The 19,872-nt window shown below is 44.9% G+C and overlaps 1 protein-coding gene across 1 annotated transcript in view; it reads left to right on the top strand.

Annotated features, from left to right (window-relative positions):
- LOC134395777 (vomeronasal type-2 receptor 26-like) overlaps nucleotides 1–17,059 on the top strand; it is a 35,262-nt gene extending 18,203 nt beyond the window's left edge. The window contains exons 2-7 of the mRNA XM_063121939.1: nucleotides 1,984–2,275; nucleotides 4,312–4,481; nucleotides 5,076–5,139; nucleotides 11,481–11,708; nucleotides 13,882–14,008; nucleotides 16,149–17,059. Of these exons, the coding sequence (XP_062978009.1) occupies nucleotides 1,984–2,275; nucleotides 4,312–4,481; nucleotides 5,076–5,139; nucleotides 11,481–11,708; nucleotides 13,882–14,008; nucleotides 16,149–17,059 (1,792 nt within the window). The remainder of the gene's footprint in view (nucleotides 1–1,983; nucleotides 2,276–4,311; nucleotides 4,482–5,075; nucleotides 5,140–11,480; nucleotides 11,709–13,881; nucleotides 14,009–16,148) is intronic.
- Nucleotides 17,060–19,872: the final 2,813 nt, after the last annotated feature.

The following is a 19,872-nucleotide window of genomic DNA, read 5'->3' as shown; positions in this document are numbered from 1 at the left end:
ATTTACTTTATGTTTTATTTATTTATTTATTGCACTTACACACCGCTTCCATAGCCCCCTTCTGTCTATTTCTCTCCCCTCCAAGCACAGACCAAGGGGCAGCATGTCACGTTAGCAGTTGAAATTATGGGATTTACTTTTGAGTAAACTAAATCCACTAACCCTGCCTGGAGGCTCCCTCCCTCCCTCTTTAGCTCCTCCTTAGGAAAAGGGAGCAGAAAGAGGGGAAATCTTTCCAGCCTCCCCTCCCTACGTTTCTCTTTTCTGCCCCCTTTTATCTCAGATCTAAGGGGGTGTCAGGCCCAACTCCCAGCCGAGGAGAGGGGAGGACGAGCAGCCACAAAGCAAGTGGAGTGAAACCGATCATGGCTCCTTAGAGAAGTGTGAAAGAAATACAAAGAAATCCATTACATATTTAATACATCTAAAATCTGAAAAGTTTACAAATTTCTAAATGTCTAAATATCTATATCTAGAAACAGCTTTTAAGATGTGAAGTGTACCACATATAAGATGAACTGGAATGAATCTGGAACGGGCCAAACCTTAGTGAGAGAACTTGGATTAATATTAGTATTGCTTTCATAGAATCATAGAATCATAGAATAGCAGAGTTGGAAGGGGCTTACAAGGCCATCAAGTCCAACCCCCTGCTCAATGCAGGAATCCACCCTAAAGCATCCCTGACAGACGGCTGTCCAGCTGCCTCTTGAAGGCCTCTAGTGTGGGAGAGCCCACAACCTCACCAGGCAACTGATTCCATTGTTGTACTGCTCTAACAGTCAGGAAGTTTTTCCTGATGTCCAGCTGGAATCTGGCTTCCTTTAACTTGAGCCTGTTATTCCTTGTCCTGAACTCTGGGAGGATCAAGAAGAGATCCTGGCCCTTCTCTGTGTGACAACCTTTTAAGTCTTTTATTATTATTATTATTATTATTATTATTATTATTATTATTATTATTTATTTATTTAGCACCATCAATGTACATGGTGCTGTACAGAGTAAAACAGTAAATAGCAAGACCCTGCCGCATAGGCTTACATTCTAATAAAATCATAATAAAACAATAAGGAGGGGAAGAGAATGCACCAAACAGGCACAGGGTAGGGTAAAACTAGCAGTATAAAGTCAGAACAAAATCAAGTTTTAAAAGCTTTAGGAAAAAGAAAAGTTTTTAGCTCAACTTTAAAAGCTGCGATTGAACATGTCTCCCCTCAATCTTCTCTTCTCCAGGCTAAACATGCCCAGTTCTTTCAGTCTCTCTTCATAGGGCTTTCTTTCCAGACCCCTGATCATCCTGGTTGCCCTCCTCTGAACACCCTCCAGCTTGTCTGCGTCCTTCTTGAATTGTGAAGCCCAGAACTGGACGCAATAACCTAGATGAGGCCTAACCAGGGCCGAATAGAGAGGAACCAGTACCTCACTGATTTGGAAGCTATACTTCTATTAATGCAGCCCCAAATAGCATTTGCCTTTCTTGCAGCCATATCGCACTGTTGGCTCATATTCAACTTGTGATCCACAACAATTCCAAGATCCTTCTCATTTGTAGTATTGCTTTATTATTTCATTTCATTTCTTTACCACCCAAATAGCTGAAGCTCTCTTGTTGGTTGAAAACAATTTATAAGACAATAAAATATGGCATAAAAGTACAGGAAAAAATACAGCATAAAAATCTAAACATACAAAATTCAAAATTTATTTAGGCAGCTAAATACCTGACCTGCTTAGATGAGTGTCGTAAATGCCCCCAATATGTGCCATTAAATGCCTGGTCTACTGTGCTAACTAGGGCATTACAAGGGGATTGGTCGTTGTGCTTTTCATTTTGCCCTGGATCAGTGTAAGCCTGATTAAAAGTCTAGGAATTAAATCCGGAGCTTGGTGTTGCTTGGAAAGACCCAGGAAGTCAAAGAAGCAAGACCTGAATATATTACTTTCATTGAATGCAGGATGTTGATATTGTGTATATTTCTGCAGGAAGACGACCTCGAAGTTCTGGAACCTCCTGTCCTTCCTGTTTGCCATTTGGGAGATCAACCAGAATCCCCAGATCTTACCCAACCTCACCCTGGGCTACAACATCTATGACAACTATTTCGATGCCCGAATGTCTTCTGATGCCTTGGTAGACCTGCTTTCTACTGGGCAGGAGAGTGTTCCAAACTACAGCTGTGGAAAGCAGAGCTACCTGCTGGCTGTCCTTGAGGGGGCCGACTCGGAAAACTCCATCCAGATTTCAACCATGACCAACATCTACAAAATCCCACAGGTAGGATGAGGAATGGTGGGGGACAGAACCATGAAAATGTCCACCCAGTGTGCGGCCACTGTAAAGAAGGCAAACTCCATGTTAGGCATTATAAGAAAAGGAATTGAGAATAAAATGGCCAGAATCGTACTGCCCTTATACAAATATATGGTACGACCACAGTTACTATGTACAATTGTTATTATTATTATTATTATTATTATTATTATTATTATTATTATTATTTATTTATATAGCACCATCAATGTACATGGTGCTGTACAGAGTAAAACAGTAAATAGCAAGACCCTGCCGCATAGGCTTACAATCTAATAAAATCATAGTAAAACAATAAGGAGGGGAAGAGAATGCAAACAGGTACAGGGTAGGGTAAGCAGGCACTGGGTAGGGAAAAACTAACAGTAGAAAGTAACAGTAGAAGTCTGCACAACATCAAGTTTTAAAAGCTTTAGGAAAAAGAAAAGTTTTTAGTTGAGCTTTAAAAGCTGTGGTTGAACTTGTAGTTCTCAAATGTTCTGGAAGAGCGTTCCAGGCGTAAGGGGCAGCAGACGAAAATGGACGAAGCCGAGCAAGGGAAGTAGAGGCCCTTGGGCAGGCGAGAAACATGGCATCAGAGGAGCGAAGAGCACGAGCGGGGCAATAGTGTGAGATGAGAGAGGAGAGATAGGAAGGAGCTAGACCGTGAAAAGCTTTGAAGGTTAACAGGAGAAGTTTATATTGGATTCTGAAGTGAATTGGAAGCCAATGAAGAGATTTCAGAAGCGGAGTAACATGGTCAGAGCGGCGAGCCAAGAAGATGATCTTTGCGGCAGAGTGGTGAACAGAAACCAACGGACTGATGTGAGAAGAAGGAAGGCCAGAGAGAAGAAGGTTGCAGTAGTCCAACCGTGAAATAACCAGTGCATGAACAAGCGTCTTGGCAGAAGAGACAGACAAAAATGATCGAATCCTGTGGTCCCCTCACCTAAAAAAGGATATTATAGAGCTGGAAAAAAGTGCAGAAAGGGGCAACTAAAATGATCAAGGGCCTGGAGCATCTCCCCTACGAGGGAAGGTGACATCAACTGGGATTGTTTAACTTGAAGAAGAGGAGGCTAAGGGGAGACGTGATAGAGATGTACAAAATTATGCATGGTGCGGAGAATGTGGACAGGGAGACATTTTTCTCCCTCTCTCAAAATACTAGAACCTGGGGTCATCCCATGAAACTGATTGGTGGGAGATCCAGGACAACTAAAAGGAAGGACTTCTTCACACAGCACACGTTGCTGGACTAGATGGACCCTTGGTCGGTTCCAGCATGGCACTTCTTATGTTCTTATCTGCAGACTTACAGTAGTTTCCTCGGGGGTTGGACAGCAGGAAGACTCCTTGGGCAAAGAAAGAATGCACAATATGTCATTGCAAAATAGCTGATCTTTTCTTGATACAGGACATTTTGGGTATGTTGTGAATAGGAAAAACCTTCCCCCCACTCCTTCCAGCAAAGGATGAGGTCATTCATAGGTTGAACACATGGAAAGCAGGGCAGGGCTTCTGTATCTTTAAGAGTTGTATAGAAAAGGGAATTTCTGCAGGTGTCCTTTGTATATATGGAGAACCTGGTGAAATCTCCCTTCATCACAACAGTTTAAAGCTGCAGGAGCCCTGCCCTCTTGACCAGATACAAAGAGAGCAGTGGTCCTGGAGCTTTACTTCTCATGATGAAGAGGGAATTTCACCAGGTGCTGCATGCATACACAGGGCACCTGCTGAAATTCCCTTTTCTATTCAACTCTTAAAGATACAGGAGCCCTGTCCTCCTTTCCATGTGGTCACCCTATTTAAGATAACCCTTGTAAAAATGTTGGTTTCTAAAATATTTAACGTTTTATTGTGTATATTCTACCTCTGCCATAAAAAAGTCCTCGCCCCAGCATCATGTGGGCCTCCCCTCCCTGCATCACTGTGAATGCCTAATATTTTGCTAGATGTGAATAATATTGCATTTCATCTGTAGACAAAGCAAAACAACCCTCTCTTCCTTTCCTCATTAGGTCACATACACATTTGTTTCCCATGTTCTGAACGATAAAACTCAGTTCCCTCTGCTCTACCGCATGGTCCCCGCAGAAGAAACCCAGTATCCGGAGATTATCAAAGTGCTCTTGCATTTCAGATGGGTGTGGATCGGTCTCTTTGTTCCAGACACTAACAACGCGGAGAGGTTCACGAGGATCATGATTCCTCTGCTTCTTAGGAGCGGTATCTGTGTTGCCACCTCACAAATAATCCCAGAAACAACAACAAGCAAAATTTTGCTAAAACAAAGGAAGGTTCCTTCATTTCTCAGTTGGAAACAAGTCAACGTATTTCTTTACTATGCTGAGACTCGTTCCTTCACAGATGGGATGTTATTTGTACAACACTATGTTGAGCCTTGGTTGAACCGCCTTGCAGGGAAAGTCTGGGTCACGACAGCTATGTGGGACCTCACTTTGGAGTTGATGTATAACCAGCTTTCTTACAAAAATGTCCATGGAATTTTTTCCTTCTCCATCCAGACGAAGAAGAAAACAAAATATGATGATTTTGCAGAAGTGCTCTCTGCTATGGTGCCGTTTGTGAAGAAAGCATTTCATTGTTTTGATTCAAGGGAAGCGTTGTCTGTGAAAGGTTGGACACGATGCAAAGAGAGAGAGGAACTGGAGACTCCACTACCCCAGGCGATACATGATAGAATCCTCTCTCTAGACAACTACATCATTTACAACACTGTCTGGGCTGTGGCCCGTGCCTTAGACTCTGCTTATTCATCTAGATCCAAGCAGATGCTTTTGGTGGGTGGCAGCCAACTGGAATCTCAAAGGGTCCAGCCATGGCAGGTATGTTTTTTCTCCCTCACAGGTAACTCAACTGAAGAATACTAACCATTGTACCATTCCGGACCCATTGACTTGGAATCAGTCTCTGAGGCCTTAGTTAGATGGGGCTTTATCCCGTGGCAATCCCCAGGTTCATCCCTGTGCATCTACATGATGCACAGGGGATCCCGGGATCAGGGAGGGATGATCCCTTCCTTGCCCTGGAATCTCTCTCTCCACTTTAGGCCCAAGACCGCGGAATGTGTGGCTGGGCTCTGCGCCCATCGGGGTGCAGTGAGGGAGCGGGGAATTTTTCTTTTTTTAAAAAAAACTTACCTTCTGTGCACGAGCGCTCGTGCGCTCGTGGGCACGGTAATGGACTGGATGAGGGCTAAAAAACTGAAACTCAATCCAGACAAGACGGAGGTACTGTTAGCGGGTGGTTCATCTGTCCGGCGAGGTGATGTTTGCCCTGTCCTGGACGGGATTGCACTCCCCCTGAAGGATCGGGTCCGTCGTTTGGGGGTGCTCTTGGATCCAAAACTGTCACTTGAGGCACAGGTGAACTCAGTGGCAAAGAGCACCTTTTATCAGCTTAGGCTGATATACCAACTGTGCCCTTATCTGGATGGAGATAGCCTAGCTACAGTGATCTATGCTCTGATAACCTCTCGTTTGGATTACTGCAATGCGTTATACGTGGGGCTGCCTTTGAAAATGGTCCGGAAACTTCAACTGATACAAAACAGGGCATTGTGCTTACTAACAGGGACTGGCCGATGAGACCACATCACGCCAGTCCTTTTCCAGCTTCATTGGCTGCCAGTCCAGGTCTTGGCCTGATTCTAAGTGCTGGTTTTAACATTTAAAGCCCTAAACGGCTTGGGACCAGGCTATCTGAAGGAACGCCTCCTCCCATATGTACCTGCCCGGACCCTAAGGTCATCCTCAGGGGTCCTTCTCCGTGAGCCCCTGCCAAAGGAAGTGAGGCAGGTGGCTACCAGGAGGAGGGCCTTCTCTGCTGTGGCACCCCGGCTGTGGAATTAGCTCCCTAAGGAGGTTCGCTTGGCATCTACATTATATGCTTTTAGATGCCAGATGAAGACCTTTTTATTCTCCCAGCATTTTAACAGTCTATAAATACATTTTAACTTGGTGTTTTAAATTTGTAATTTTGCATTGCTGCTGTTTTTATCTGGTTAAGGTTTTATATTGTATTTTATATTATGGTTTCATACTGTTGTTTTATATTTTGAATGGTTTTAATTTTTGTGAACTGCCCAGAGAGCTCCGGCTATTGGGCGGTATAGAAATGTAATAAATAAATAAATAAATAAATAAATCATCTTAAAAAAAACCAAAATGGCGGGCGCCACGCCTCTTCCTCTGAACAGAGGGGGAGATCTCGTGATAAAAATATCGCGGGACCTTCACCCCTCCATCGCGCTACACTGCTAGGTCTAGCTAAGGCCTGAGAATGTTTTAGATGTGTCAGCGAGGAGAAATTGTGCACATTTCCGAGGGTAGCTCACTTATGGAACTCCATGTCCTGGTTCCTCTTTGGTTCTTTTAAGGACACAGCCCAGTGGCCCATTTCCTTCATGGTATGACTTGAGTACAATCTCTTGCTCTCTACATGGGCATTTCCTTGGGCAGGGGAGACCCTACTGGTTCTCTTGGGGCCTTGCTGCCTCCTGACTGGGCTGTCACTTTGATGTCTACTTGGTTCCATGGTGCCACCTCATGTTCTCTGCCATGCTCCTCCCTTTATGCAAGTGTGTGTGTGTGTGTGTGTGTGTGTGTGTGTGTGTGTGTTGATGGAGGCTATATAAGCCAGCAGCCAACAACAATTCCAGCCCCCTATACAAAACAACAACAACAACAACAACAACAACAACAACCCTAGAATCTATGCCAAAGGAGGGTAATTAACTGAAGCCCCATACAAACAAGATGGAGGGCCTCTTCTGGGTGCCCCCACTGAAGGACGTTAGGTGCAGGATCACCTTCTCCTGTACAATCCACCCCCACACTTAGGTGCTCTGGGAAAAATCTACTCCAGCCAGCCAAATCTAGGCTGACAACTGTTGCCCAGAGGACCTTCTCTTCTGCCGCTCCCAAATTGTGGAATGACCTGCTGGGAGAGATTCATCAACTTAATAGTCTTCCGGAATTTAAGAAAGCCACAAAGACTGATCTCTTCTGGCAGGCCTACCCAGATGTTTTTTAACATGTCCAATTGTTATTTTAAAGTACGGCGACCCTATGCAAAGGAGGACACGGCTCCTGTATCTTTTCCCTATAGCTTTTAAATATTGAGTTTGTTCTGACTCTATACTGTTAGCTTCACCCTACCCGGTGCCTGTTTACACTTCCCTGTGCCTGTTTGCATTCTCTTTCCCTCCTTATTGTTTACTACAACTTTATTAGATTGTAAGCCTATGCGGCAGGGTCTTGCTATTTACTGTGTAATCTGTACAGCACCATGTACATTGATGGTGCTTTATAAATAAATAAATAAATAAATAATAATAATAATAATAATAATAATAATCTTTAACAGTTGTATTGAAAAGGAAATTTCAGCAGGTGTCACTTGAATATATGGGGAACCTGGTGAGAATTCCTCTTCATCACAACAGTTAAAGCTGCAGGAGCCCTGCCCTCTTTTAAATCTGGTCACTCTAGTATAGCTCCTGCAGCTTTAACTGTGGCGATGAAGAGGGAATTTCACCAGGTTTCCCATGTACAGCACCATGTACATTGATGGTGCTATATAAATAAATAAATAAATAAATAAATAATAATAATAATAATAATAATAATAATAATAATAATAATAATGTATACAAATGACACCTGCTGAAATTCCCTTTTCTATGCAACTGTTAAAGATACAGGAGCCCTGTCCTCCTTTTCATAGGGTCACCCTTTTTTAATGTTGTATCAGTTTTACATACTTTTATCCAGTTTTATGAATTTTATTGTGATTTTGTATTTAATGTTGTTCCCCGCCTCGATACATATATTTAATAAAAGCCCCCCACTCAGCAGCAAATGTAATTGATTTTTTTTTGTCCTTTTGCTATACGTAACTTATGATTCCGTTTTTTTATTAGTGCTATTTCCCTCATACTTTATTGTACCATTTAGTTATTGAAATCCCTTATAAATCTTTCCAGTATCTGGCAATAAGAACTCACACTGCTATTAATAGATATCCCACCAGTTCCTTATGTAATAGGTATTTATATTGGCCATGGGATAAGTTTAGAAGCCCCAGTTCTGGGGATTGAGTTATAGTTGTTCCCATTATGTTTGAAATTTCCAAAAAGTCATGGGCCTTAGCTACATCTAAGGTTTGTCCCAGGATCGTCCAGTGGTCATCCCTGTTCATGTAAATGTCAGACAGGATATCCTGGGAGCAGGCAGGGATGACCCCAGGACGATCCCGGGATAAACCTTAGGTCTAGCTAAGGCCTTGGTCCCAAAAATCTGACACCTTTTTACAGGTTGAGTAGATGTTTCAAGTAGGGGTGTGCACGGACCCCCCCGATCCGCTTCTCTTCCAAATCTGCAACTTCCGAATCGGGTCCACTCTGCTCCGCCTATAGTCCACTCCGGTTCACTGCGAAGCTCCAGATCCGGATCGGAGCTCCGCTTTCCCCCCCCCTTAGGCTTGCATTGTAATCCAAAAAAGCCTACAACTTTTTTTCTGTTAAAGTTAGTAACCTCAAATTTGGCACCATGACACCTCATGCACGTATACACATGCATGCCAAGACTCAAGCTAATCCAAGCCTCCCCTGATTTTTGGGGAATTTATGAAAATCAGACACCCCATTTTCAGACATGGGCTTTTCTCCGACATTTTGACAGATAAAAACTTGGAAGCAGGCACATCCGCATTCATGGCAAGTTTCAAGCAGATTGCATCATCCCCTGATTTTTTGGGGGGGCTTTAACCTCCAACGCAGCACCCCTAACCCCAATTCCAACACCCCTTTCTATATCTCTGTCAATTTTCATGTTAGAAACCTCAAGTTTGGCACCATGACACCTCATGCATGTATACACATGCATGCCAAGCCTCAAGCTAATCCAAGCCTCCCCTGATTTTTGGGGAATTTTTGAAAATCGGACACCCCAGTATCTCAGGGATTTAAAGCTGCAGACAGCTCAATGGGGCCATTTCAAAGGAAATCCCAATATGCCATGAATTGGGGAGAAGATAACCCTAAATATGAATCTTCTTCCACACTTGAAAAATTTATTTGGAACTTCAAAAAGTCTAAGTGAGCACAGGAAGGACTTGTCCCCTGAGACAAAGCAAGACACACACAAACCTTCCATGCGAGGTGGTCACAGAGGAGGAGGACAGGCGGGCAGAGAGCCAGGCAGAGATACGCCATAGATCTAGTATGGGGAAGTCAGTCCCGGCAGATTCCCCACCACGGACTTGCCCGTTTGAGTTTCACAGCAGGAGAGGCGGCCTGCTTACTGGTGCCAGCCTGAGCCTTCCCTTGACCACCACTGCTTTCAGCACGCCCAGCCACAGACGTGCGCCTGCTCCCTCTTCTCATGATGATAATATATATAATACTAATACTAATACTACTAATAATATGTATTTAGGGAAATGGGACAAGTGTGTATGCTTTGCCCAAACTGGATTTGAAATGCTCAAACTGTATTGGCTTTTTTTGTACTTCACAAGCAGTGCACACAGCACACTCACACAATAACACAGAGTCACACACACAGTCCAAGTAACACACACACACACACACACACACAGAGAGAGAGAGAGAGAGAGAGAGAGAGAGAGAGAGAATAAATAGAGAATATTTTTTTTGTATTTTTTTTTATATAGAAGAAAGAAGGAAGATGAAACAAGTCAGGCTTTAAGAGGGGGAAGGGGGGGAACCAACCAACCAAACAAACACTCCAAAATTTTAAAATAAAGTTTATATAAAATCAACGTAAGGGAAAAACACAGAGCAAACTAAGCAAACAGTCAGAAACAAGCAAACAAACTCACACACAACCCACGCTAAATCCTAATCTAATCTCCTCCAACTCCAAACACAGCAGCAGCACCTATAACTAACTCCTCTCTCCACGAACGCCAACCCACAAAGAGACACAAAGGAGAAAGCTCTCAGGGTGGCTCTGCCTTAGTCCCCCCTCCAACGCTGGGATTGGAGGATGCTTCATGAGGTCATCACTTCTCATCAGGATTGGGAGTTGAATCTGTCTCTCAGCACTTCAAAAAGGTACCTCTCCCGCTTTTTTTACCCTATTTTAAAAAAAATTATAGCAAGCAAACCGCACCACGCAGAGCGTTGAGAGTAGGGTCAAAATGACAGCACCATGTACATTGAACAGCACCATGTACATTGATGGTGCTATATTAATAATAATAATAATAATAATAATAATAATAATAATAATAATAATGACCCCCAGCCACGACTCTCTAAGCAGACGAAATTTCAGAAAGATAACTTTAAAAACAACACAGTTATCCCCTAATCTTTTCCACAATGCAATCCTATGGGCGAAATTATCCAAATTGGCGGGCGGATCGCTCCGCGAAAAGAGAAGCGCTTCTCCTATGGCTGCTTCTCTTTGCCATGCTTCTCCAGGACCCCGGTTTGCTTCTACTCTGCCTCTGGGCAAGGCGGATCAGGCCAATTCGCTTCTGATTCTCCGGTTCTAAGCGGAGCGGAGCACATCCCTAGTTTCAAGTTCTAAGTGTAATCTGAATGAATGTAAACATTCTGTCTTGAATCATAGAACAGCAGAGTTGAAAGGGGCCCTACAAGGCCACCGAGTCCAACCCCCTGCTCAATGCAGGAATCCACCCTAAAGCATCCCTGACAGATGGTTGTCCATAGAATCATAGAATCCTCAAGTGCACCTGCACCTACAATACGAAACTGAGGCTATTGAGATGGGTGTTTCTGAGTGAGTATATATTATTGGGGATCCTAGAATTTTAGCCTTAAGTTTTCCCCTCTAAACACAAAAAAATTAATGATGTTGGTACTAGGAGCACCTTGTCAGGGAGATCATTCCATAACTGGGCACCACCACCAATAAGGCCCTCTCTTTTGTTGCCACCCTCTGAGCTTCCTTTGGAGGAGGCGCCTGGAGGAGGGCCCTGAATGCTAAGCATATTTAACTCCTTCATCTTCAGTTTGTGTGACAAAATGTAACGGTTGGATGTATGCAATTTTTACCTCACAAAACCAGCTTCTTCCTATCAGCACTTTGAGTGAGAAACCTCATCTCTGGTAGGACTAAGATCCCAAGCCTAGTTTTCTATATTCTCAAATACTGCTGTTTGCTCTTTCTAGCTTCACCCTTTCCTGAGAAACCCCCATTTTTACAATACTTCCATGGATGGTGTGTATGTGGCTGAGAACGGAGACCTGGCAGCCGACTTTGACATCCTGAACTGGGTGGTGTTTCCCAATAAGTCTGTCATCAGAGTGAAATTTGGGAGTCTAGAGAGACAGGGAGCCGCTCGCCAAACGTTCTCCATTGACGGGGATGCCATCGTGTGGCCCAAATGGCTCAACCAGGTATGGGGGAAACCAGTGGTTCCATTAAGCAACACTCATTGTTCCCTCCCACTCTGACAAAGACTAAGGGCTCATCTACACCAAGCAGATATTCCACTATGAAAGTGGTATGAAAGTGGTATATAAAGGCAGGAGCCACATGACTACTTTATAGTGGTATTGAAGTGTACTGACAACTGTTGGGGCCCATTGACACATACCATATACTGCTTTCATACCGCTTTCGTAGTGTTAGATCCTGCTTGGTGTAGATGTGTCTTGGGCCCCAACAGTTGTCAGTGCACTTCAATACCGCTATAAAGCAGTAGCGTGGCTCCTGCCTTTTATATACCACTTTCATACCGCTTTCATAGTGGAATATCCTGCTTGGTGTAGAGGAGCCCTCAGTTCCCTGGGGCCAGGAGGAGGATCTCTGAGCCTGGGCGTCCTGTCCGATAAACTCCTGGAAAGAGGCCTCCTTGACTACTGGAGAGTCCTAAAAAAAAATTCTCCCCTGCTGCCTGTTTTGGCTAGTCTACTTCTCCTTCTTTTTCAACCTCCAAGTCCAATTCATTTATTTATTACATTTTTATACTGCCCAATAGCCAAAGCTCTCTGGGCGGGCCACAGTTGGGGGAACGGGCCTGATCCTGACAAATACTTACCTAAGAGAAACCTAGAATAGGTTATTCATGATCTGGAATTTATTCATTTGTTATGTTTATTTATATTTATTTTATTATTGATTATATCTTTGAACTGCCCACTAGCACCCAGGAAAGATTGCTGTAGTTATCTTAGGCTGGGACATCCTTTGTAGGTAGCTGAGAATATCCAGGTGTTAATTTCAGACCAAGACTTTACCAGCAAAGGCAACAGCAGAGACTTTGTTCTATTTGCTTGTGTTCAAGTCCTTCCAAGCACTAGGTATTCCCATCCGAACCTAGCTCAGGGGAAGCCATTTTCACCGTTAAGACTCGATGGCCTTATAGGGCCCTTCCAACTCTCTGATTCTATGATTCTATGATATCACTGCTCTGCCCCATCTAGGAATAGAATGCCTGAGGCTGTCCCACGTGGAGAGATTTCAACATCTGAATTTTGACTGGTTGTTGGGGAGGCATAGTCCTACTTTCCTTGAGTGGGCTCTCAAATCAATCTCTTTAGAAGGCTTAGTCAGTTGGCTTCTGACAGGCCGATATTCATGGTTGGCTGCTGCATTTGACTTTGTATGCATTTGTTTTGGGATGGTGGTGGTTTAGAAATAGTTGTTTCTAACACTCACGGAATTATGCCTTCCCCACAGTTCATAAATTCTCCAGGAACTTCTTGCTGTGCCAGCAGAGACCTCTGATAATGATATAAGAAGAGCCCTGATGCTGGATCAGACTGAGGGTCCATCTAGTCCATCACTCTGTTCACACAGTGGCCAACCAGCTGTTGCCCAGGGTCCCACCCTATATCATTAGGATCTCAGGGTGGCGTACAGATAAAAGCATACAGTATAAAACAACAAATATACACAGCTAAAAACAAATTAAACCATTTATGGACAAGTTAAAAAGAACTGATCCCAATACCAATTCCTATGGGACCCCACTATTTACTTCCCACCATTGGGAGTATTGACCATTTATTCCTATTCTCTGTTTTCTGTTCTCTAACCAGTTACTGATCCATAAGAGGACCTCTCCTCTTATTCCATGACTGCTAAGTTTGCTCAGGAGATTTTGACAAGGGACTTTATCAAAAGCCTTTTGGAAGTCCAAGTAAACAATGTCCACTGGATCACCCCCGTCTACATGGACAGCCATGTACGTTGTCCATGTAGACGGTTGTCCAGCTGACAACTACATGGCAGCTGGACAACCATCTGTCAGGGATGCTTTAGGGTGGATTCCTGCATTGAGCAGGGGGTTGGACTCGATGGCCTTGTAGGCCCCTTCCAATTCTGCTATTCTATGATTCTATGATACTATGTTTGTTGACACTCTCAAAGAATTCTAATAGATAGTGAGACAGGATTGCCTTTGTGGAAGCTGTGTTGATTCTGTTGCTCTTGTTCTATTATTGCGAGCCACCAAAAGTTTATAAACTCATGAAGTGACCCTTCCACACACATGTTTATGACTCCCTTCTGTAGATGAATTACTCCTACCACCTTTGGTTTAATGCTCCTTCTCTTTATGGTTAGAGCCTGCCCCATTCAAGGTGCTCCGACAGCTGTGGCCCTGGGTACGTCAAGGTGGCTACAGAAGGCGAGCCAATTTGCTGCTATGTCTGTGCTCCCTGTGCAGAAGGGACAATCTCCACTCAGAAAGGTAGGTGACCCCAGAAGAAAGGGTGTTCCTTAGGGAAGAGGGCAAAGATTCTCCTAGAGATGTTTGGTGAAGGACATTTTTTTTAAAAAAAAAAAAATATCTGGATCCTTTCTAGTTTGTTAGATGTGTAACATCCATAATGAATTTCACAAAGTTGTTACAAATATGTCTTGGAGAATGGATGCTGTGTGTCGAGGCTGGAAAGCGGTGAATGCCTTCAGCAACACCATCCTTTATGCATGTGTCATGGTTCCACCTGTGACCTGGACCCCCTGCGTAACTCTTTAAAAATATTTTGCCTCCTTAAGAGTCTCACCTTCTCCTTCCTAGTAATGTGAGGTTCAGGGGCGAGTGACACGGCAGACACCTGAGGTTTAACACAACACTTTGCTAGTAAACAACCAAATTACAAGTGAAGTCCAGATCATATATGTTGAAAAGTATTGGTCCCAATATAGATCCTTGTGGGACCCCACTGGTTGACATCCCACCTTTGGGAGAAGTTACCAATGGTGGGACGGAGAAGAGAAGATTGAGGGGAGACATGATAGCACTCTTCAAATACTTAAAAGGTTGTCACACAGAGGAGGGCCAGGATCTCTTCTCCATCCTCCCAGAGTGCAGGACACAGAATAACCGGCTCAAGTTAAAGGAAGCCAGATTCCAGCTGGACATCAGGAAAAACTTCCTGACTGTTAGAGCAGTACGACAATGGAACCAGTGACCTAGGGAGGTTGTGGGCTCTCCCACACTAGGGGCCTTCAAGAGGCAGCTGGACAACCATCGGTCAGGGATGCTTTAGGGTGGATTCCTGCATTCCTGCAATCCTTTAGGGTGGACTCCTGCATTCCTGCTAACATCTTCACCTTGTGGGGAAGAGAGAGCTGTTGGTTTGCCCCTCCATTGGGAGATGAGAGGACAGAGCAAGACCTTCCCAGCAGCCTAAACAGTCTCCTCAATTTATTTTTATTTTCTCCCTCTTCCCTCCCCATTCACTTTTCCTTGTGTGTCATGTCTTTTTTTGTTTTAGAATGTAAGCCTGAGGATAGGGACTGTCTTCTTTATTGAGACATTGTAAGCCGCTCTGAGAGCCTTTTGGCTGAGGTGCGGGATAAAAATACTCTAAGTAATACTAATGGTATTACTGAGCCAAGTATCCCCCATCTTGTAACTGTGCATTTGGTTTCTATTTCCTAGATGTAGAACTTGGCATTTATCCCTATTAAATTTCATTCTGTTGTTTTAAGTACAGCACTCCAGGCTATCAAGATCACTTTGAAGTTTGTTTCTGTCTTCCAGGGTATTAGCTATCCCACCCAATTTTGTGTCACCTGCAAATTTGATCAGCGTTCCCTTCACCTCCTCGTCCAAATCATTAATAAAAATGTTGAAGAGCACTGGGCCCAGGACTGAGCCCTGCGGTACCCCACTCGTTGCCTCTCCCCAGTTTGAGAAGGTTCCATTGATAAGAACGTTTTGAGGTTGATTCCTGCATTGAGCAGGGGGGTTGGGCTCGATGGCTTTATAGGACCTTTCCAACTCACCTATTCTATGATTCAATGGAATGTAATACACAAATATTTGTTTCAGACCCAAGACTTACATTTTCTTCCTAAGAAATAGGGGGGTTAATTTAAGTTTAGCTACACTGCTATTTGAACAACGTGCAAAACAGCCTTATACTGATTCAAATTATGGTCCATCTATCCCCAGGGCAGCCTACCCTGACTAGAAGGGGTTCAGTGACTTGGGAAGAACACCTCACTGCCCTTGTTGCCTTCCTAGGTGCAGAGGCCAAGCATGTCCTCCACCAATGAAATGTTATCCCTTGCCAATTCTGCCATATTTGGCCACTCTAGGGACATAGCTAGTCCTAAGGTTTATCCCTGGATCATCCAGGGGTCAAACCTGTTCATCTAGGTGACACACAGGGGATCCAGTGCTCAGGCAGAGGCAAACCCTGGATGATCCCAGGAGAAACCTTAGGTCTAGCTATGGCCTAGGTATCTTCCATCCACTGTCACTGGGCTTTTCTGGCTGTCACCCTGAAAAATGTGTTTGATGAAATGCGACTGAATACCCACTACTATGAATGCAATATTAACATTAGTTACATCGATGTCATTTCCCTACTTTTCAGATGCGGATGATTGTACCAAGTGCCCAGAAGATCAGCATCCAGACAAGAACCAAGTTCAATGTGTCCCCAAGACTATAACTTTCCTTTCCTATGCAGAATATCTGGGGATCATCCTGGCTTCCATTGCCCTGTTCTTGTCCTTAACCACCGTCTATGTGTTAGGAATCTTCATTAAGTTCCTAGAAACTCCCATAGTCAAAGCCAACAACCGGGACCTCTCCTACATCCTCCTCGTCTCCCTCCTGCTTTCCTTCTTATCCTCCTTCCTCTTCATCGGCCGGCCAAGGAAAGCCTCCTGCCTCCTCCGACAAACTACCTTCAGCATCATCTTCTCACTTGCCGTCTCTTCTGTGTTGGCCAAAACTATCACTGTGGTCCTGGCCTTCCTGGCCACTAAGCCAGGGAACAGGGTGAGAAGATGGTTGGGGAAGAGTTTGGCCAACTCCATTGTCATTTCCTGTTCCAGTGTCCAAGTTGTCATCTGCACCATCTGGTTGGGAACTTTCCCACCATTCCCAGATTCTGACATGCACTCCCAAGCTACAGAGATCCTACTGCAATGCAATGAAGGGTCTGTTGCTATGTTTTACACTAGCTTTAGCTACATGGGCTTCCTGGCTGCCATCTGCTTCATGGTGGCTTTCCTGGCCAGGAAGCTGCCTGGGTCCTTCAACGAAGCCAAGCTGATCACCTTCAGCATGCTGGTCTTCTGCAGCGTTTGGGTGTCCTTTGTGCCCACCTACCTGAGCACCAAGGGGAAATACATGGTCGCCGTGCAGGTCTTCTCCATGTTGGCCTCCAGTGCTGGTCTACTGGGCTGCATCTTTCTTCCCAAGAGCTACATTATTGTACTAAGGCCTGATCTGAATACAAAGGAGCATCTCATGATGAAAACTAAAGATGGCATATGATTCCTATTTATTTAATATTACATTTATATTCTGCTTCCCTCCCCCCTCCTTTTTTTGTTTTGGGAATCTGTGCCCTGTATGGCAATAGTGATTAACCAGCAATTTCTTCCAGCGGGAACCAAGGATTACTATTAGAACTATTCTCTCTTTCCTCTCAAAATGAATTCATTAAGGTGAATGCTCAGTGAACGAACAACAATAAAAACAACAGACATCCCATGATTCGGCCATGGAATGACCACAGGCCCATCTGATTTAATGTTTTGTATGTACCACTTCACTACATCCAATTCTAGCTAAATTCATCTTAATATGCTGAATTGAACTTTCTTTATGTAGCTAAGGACACACCTCACTGAGGGCTTTGCTAGACATGGTGGAAAATCCAGGGGAGAGGATGGGAGACCTCATGTTATGAATAACACGAGATCTCGCCCTTATTCACACGCGAGCTGCGACGAGCTCTGGAGGAGAGCCGTCGCGGCCGCCATTTTTTCTTTTAAAGCAGCAGCAGCAGCGTAAGAGCCAGGAAAGGTTAGTAGGAGGTTTTTGTTTGTTTTTTAATTCTCCTTCCCCCCCATCCATGACCTCCCCCCCTGGCCGCATTCTCCTTTCCCCGTCTGCCCCCCCACCCGTGATATCCGATACCCCCCGCCTGCAATGTCCGATCCCCCGCCCTCCCCCCGGCCCCATTCTCCTTCCCCCGTTCCCCCCGCCCGTGATGTCCGATCCCTCACCTGATGTCCCCCGCCCACAATTCCTCCCCCCGATGTCCCCTGAGCTGCGATTCCCCCGATCTCCCCGGCCTCCATTCCCCCCACCCATGTCCCCACCGTAGCCCTGATGGCCGCAGCACTCCTGTGGAGCTTTTCCCGACTACTGCTTTTCCCGACTACTCAGGAGTAAATCCGGTAGCTGGGAAAAGTGGCTGACCTGGCTCCACACCTGTGGTCTCGGGCTCAACCCGAGACAGCAGGAAAAACCAGGTCTCAAGCGGTGCCGGTTACCCCGGGCCCAGGAGGGTTCACCCCTGCCTGAGACTGGGATACCTTGTGCATCATCTGGACACACAGGGGTGAGCCCGGGGCTTGCCCTGGGCTAAAGCCCCATCTAGGAAGGCCCTCAGACCCTACTGGTTTATAATGGTATTGAAGTGTACTGAGAACTGTTGGGGCCCGTGACACATTCCACATGCCATTTTCAAACTGCTTTCATAGTGTTCTATCCTGCTTGGTGTAGATCACGCCCAAGGGTTCTGGACTTCAAGAATTAAAATACATGAGTAGTGATCCCTGAGACATCTCTCAAGCCAGACAACACAAATATGGCATCAAAGATTACATTTTTATTGCTCAAACTCTCTAAGAGAATAACAAGCTTTTGCTGAGATGGGGCAGATCACAAACATTCCTAAATGCACACAAGTTCTAACGCTGAAAGTACAATGAAGATAGTAGCAAGGCTGTTGATGACATAGAAAACCGAGGTTCCTCTCAATCAATAAGCTTCATCCCATGTACCCGTTTCCCTTGAATTATCCCCTACAGCAAGGATGTTTTTTCCTCCTCTGTGTGGAGTCACACAGAGATTTCATGATGCTGCACCAGTGACTCCTCTTTCTCCTTATAATTATGAAAATCATAGTGATTGATTCTGCTTCTCACCAAAAAGCCAGGGATTTTTCTAAATGATAGCCTTGGGGACCCATAACACTCACATTGAATTAGGGAGCAACGTGAGGTGATGAGGTTCATCTGAGTCTGGAAGGACTGGTGCGTAAATGCCTCCTGTGCCACCAGGAGCTTGGAAGGAGGTTTAGGGCAGGTCTTTGGATGTCAGGTTTGCATCCTATAATCCTCTTCAGATGTGAAGCCTTCGCTGGCTTGGTCCTATGTGTATGAGGAAACCCACTGAAGTCTTGCAGGAGGGTTTGACTTCTGATTAGCTGGGCAGGGAGTTGAAAGGAGGAGCAGTCACTAGGGAGATGACTGTACCAGCTGTACACACAATGATCCTGTTTCTTCTTCTGCTGCTGCTCCTTGCAGTGTATGGGATGCACAAGGCAAAATGCCCCTTGGCTTTGCTCAGGGAGCATACGGAACCATTAAATTATTACAGGCCAGGAGACCACCTGATTGGTGGGGTCACCTCTACAACATTTGCTATGTTTCAGCTGCCCACCTTTGAGGAGTCTCCTTCTGGCAGATTTTACTGGTGAGATATCCAGGGCCGGTGCTACTATAGAGGCAACTCAGTCGGCTGTCTAGAGCGCCAAGCTAAGAGGGCGCCGGGCACAGCGCAGCACTCATGCGCATTGGCTGTGAGCCGGCCCGGCCCGAGGATTCATCTGGGCCTGGGTGGGCAAGATGGCACCCTGCGTCCGCCCAGCCGAAGCAAAGCCAGGGACGCTGGGGTGGGGGGTGGGACAGCTCCACGTTCGGACTTCTGGAACGTGCCCAGAAGAGAGAGAGAGAGAGAGAATGTATGGGTGAATGGGGTGCAGGGGGTCTTTGAGTGAATGCATGTTTTCATGCGTGCGTTTGTTTGGAGTGAGTGATGCTGAGTGTGTGTGCGCGCGCGTGTGTGAGTTGGGGGGGATGATTTGGAGGTGATATTCCTATTAAATAATGCATTTTAGACCCATAGATGTTCCTTTCCAATTTGTTTGCTATAACTGGCATGACGTATTTCTTGCACTTTAAAATAAAGTTAGCAGTTTCAAGTTTTGTGCTTCTTATTTTTTCCAGGAAACATATGTTCTTAAAAATCAAAGTTGGCATTTTTTGGGGGGGGGTGTGTGTGAAAGTAGCTCA

Source organism: Elgaria multicarinata, chromosome 3, assembly GCF_023053635.1.
Source record: "Elgaria multicarinata webbii isolate HBS135686 ecotype San Diego chromosome 3, rElgMul1.1.pri, whole genome shotgun sequence".
Classification (NCBI taxonomy): domain Eukaryota; kingdom Metazoa; phylum Chordata; class Lepidosauria; order Squamata; family Anguidae; genus Elgaria; species Elgaria multicarinata.
The sequence above is the reverse complement of the archived record's forward strand: the minus strand, read 5'-3'. Positions and strand labels throughout refer to the sequence as shown.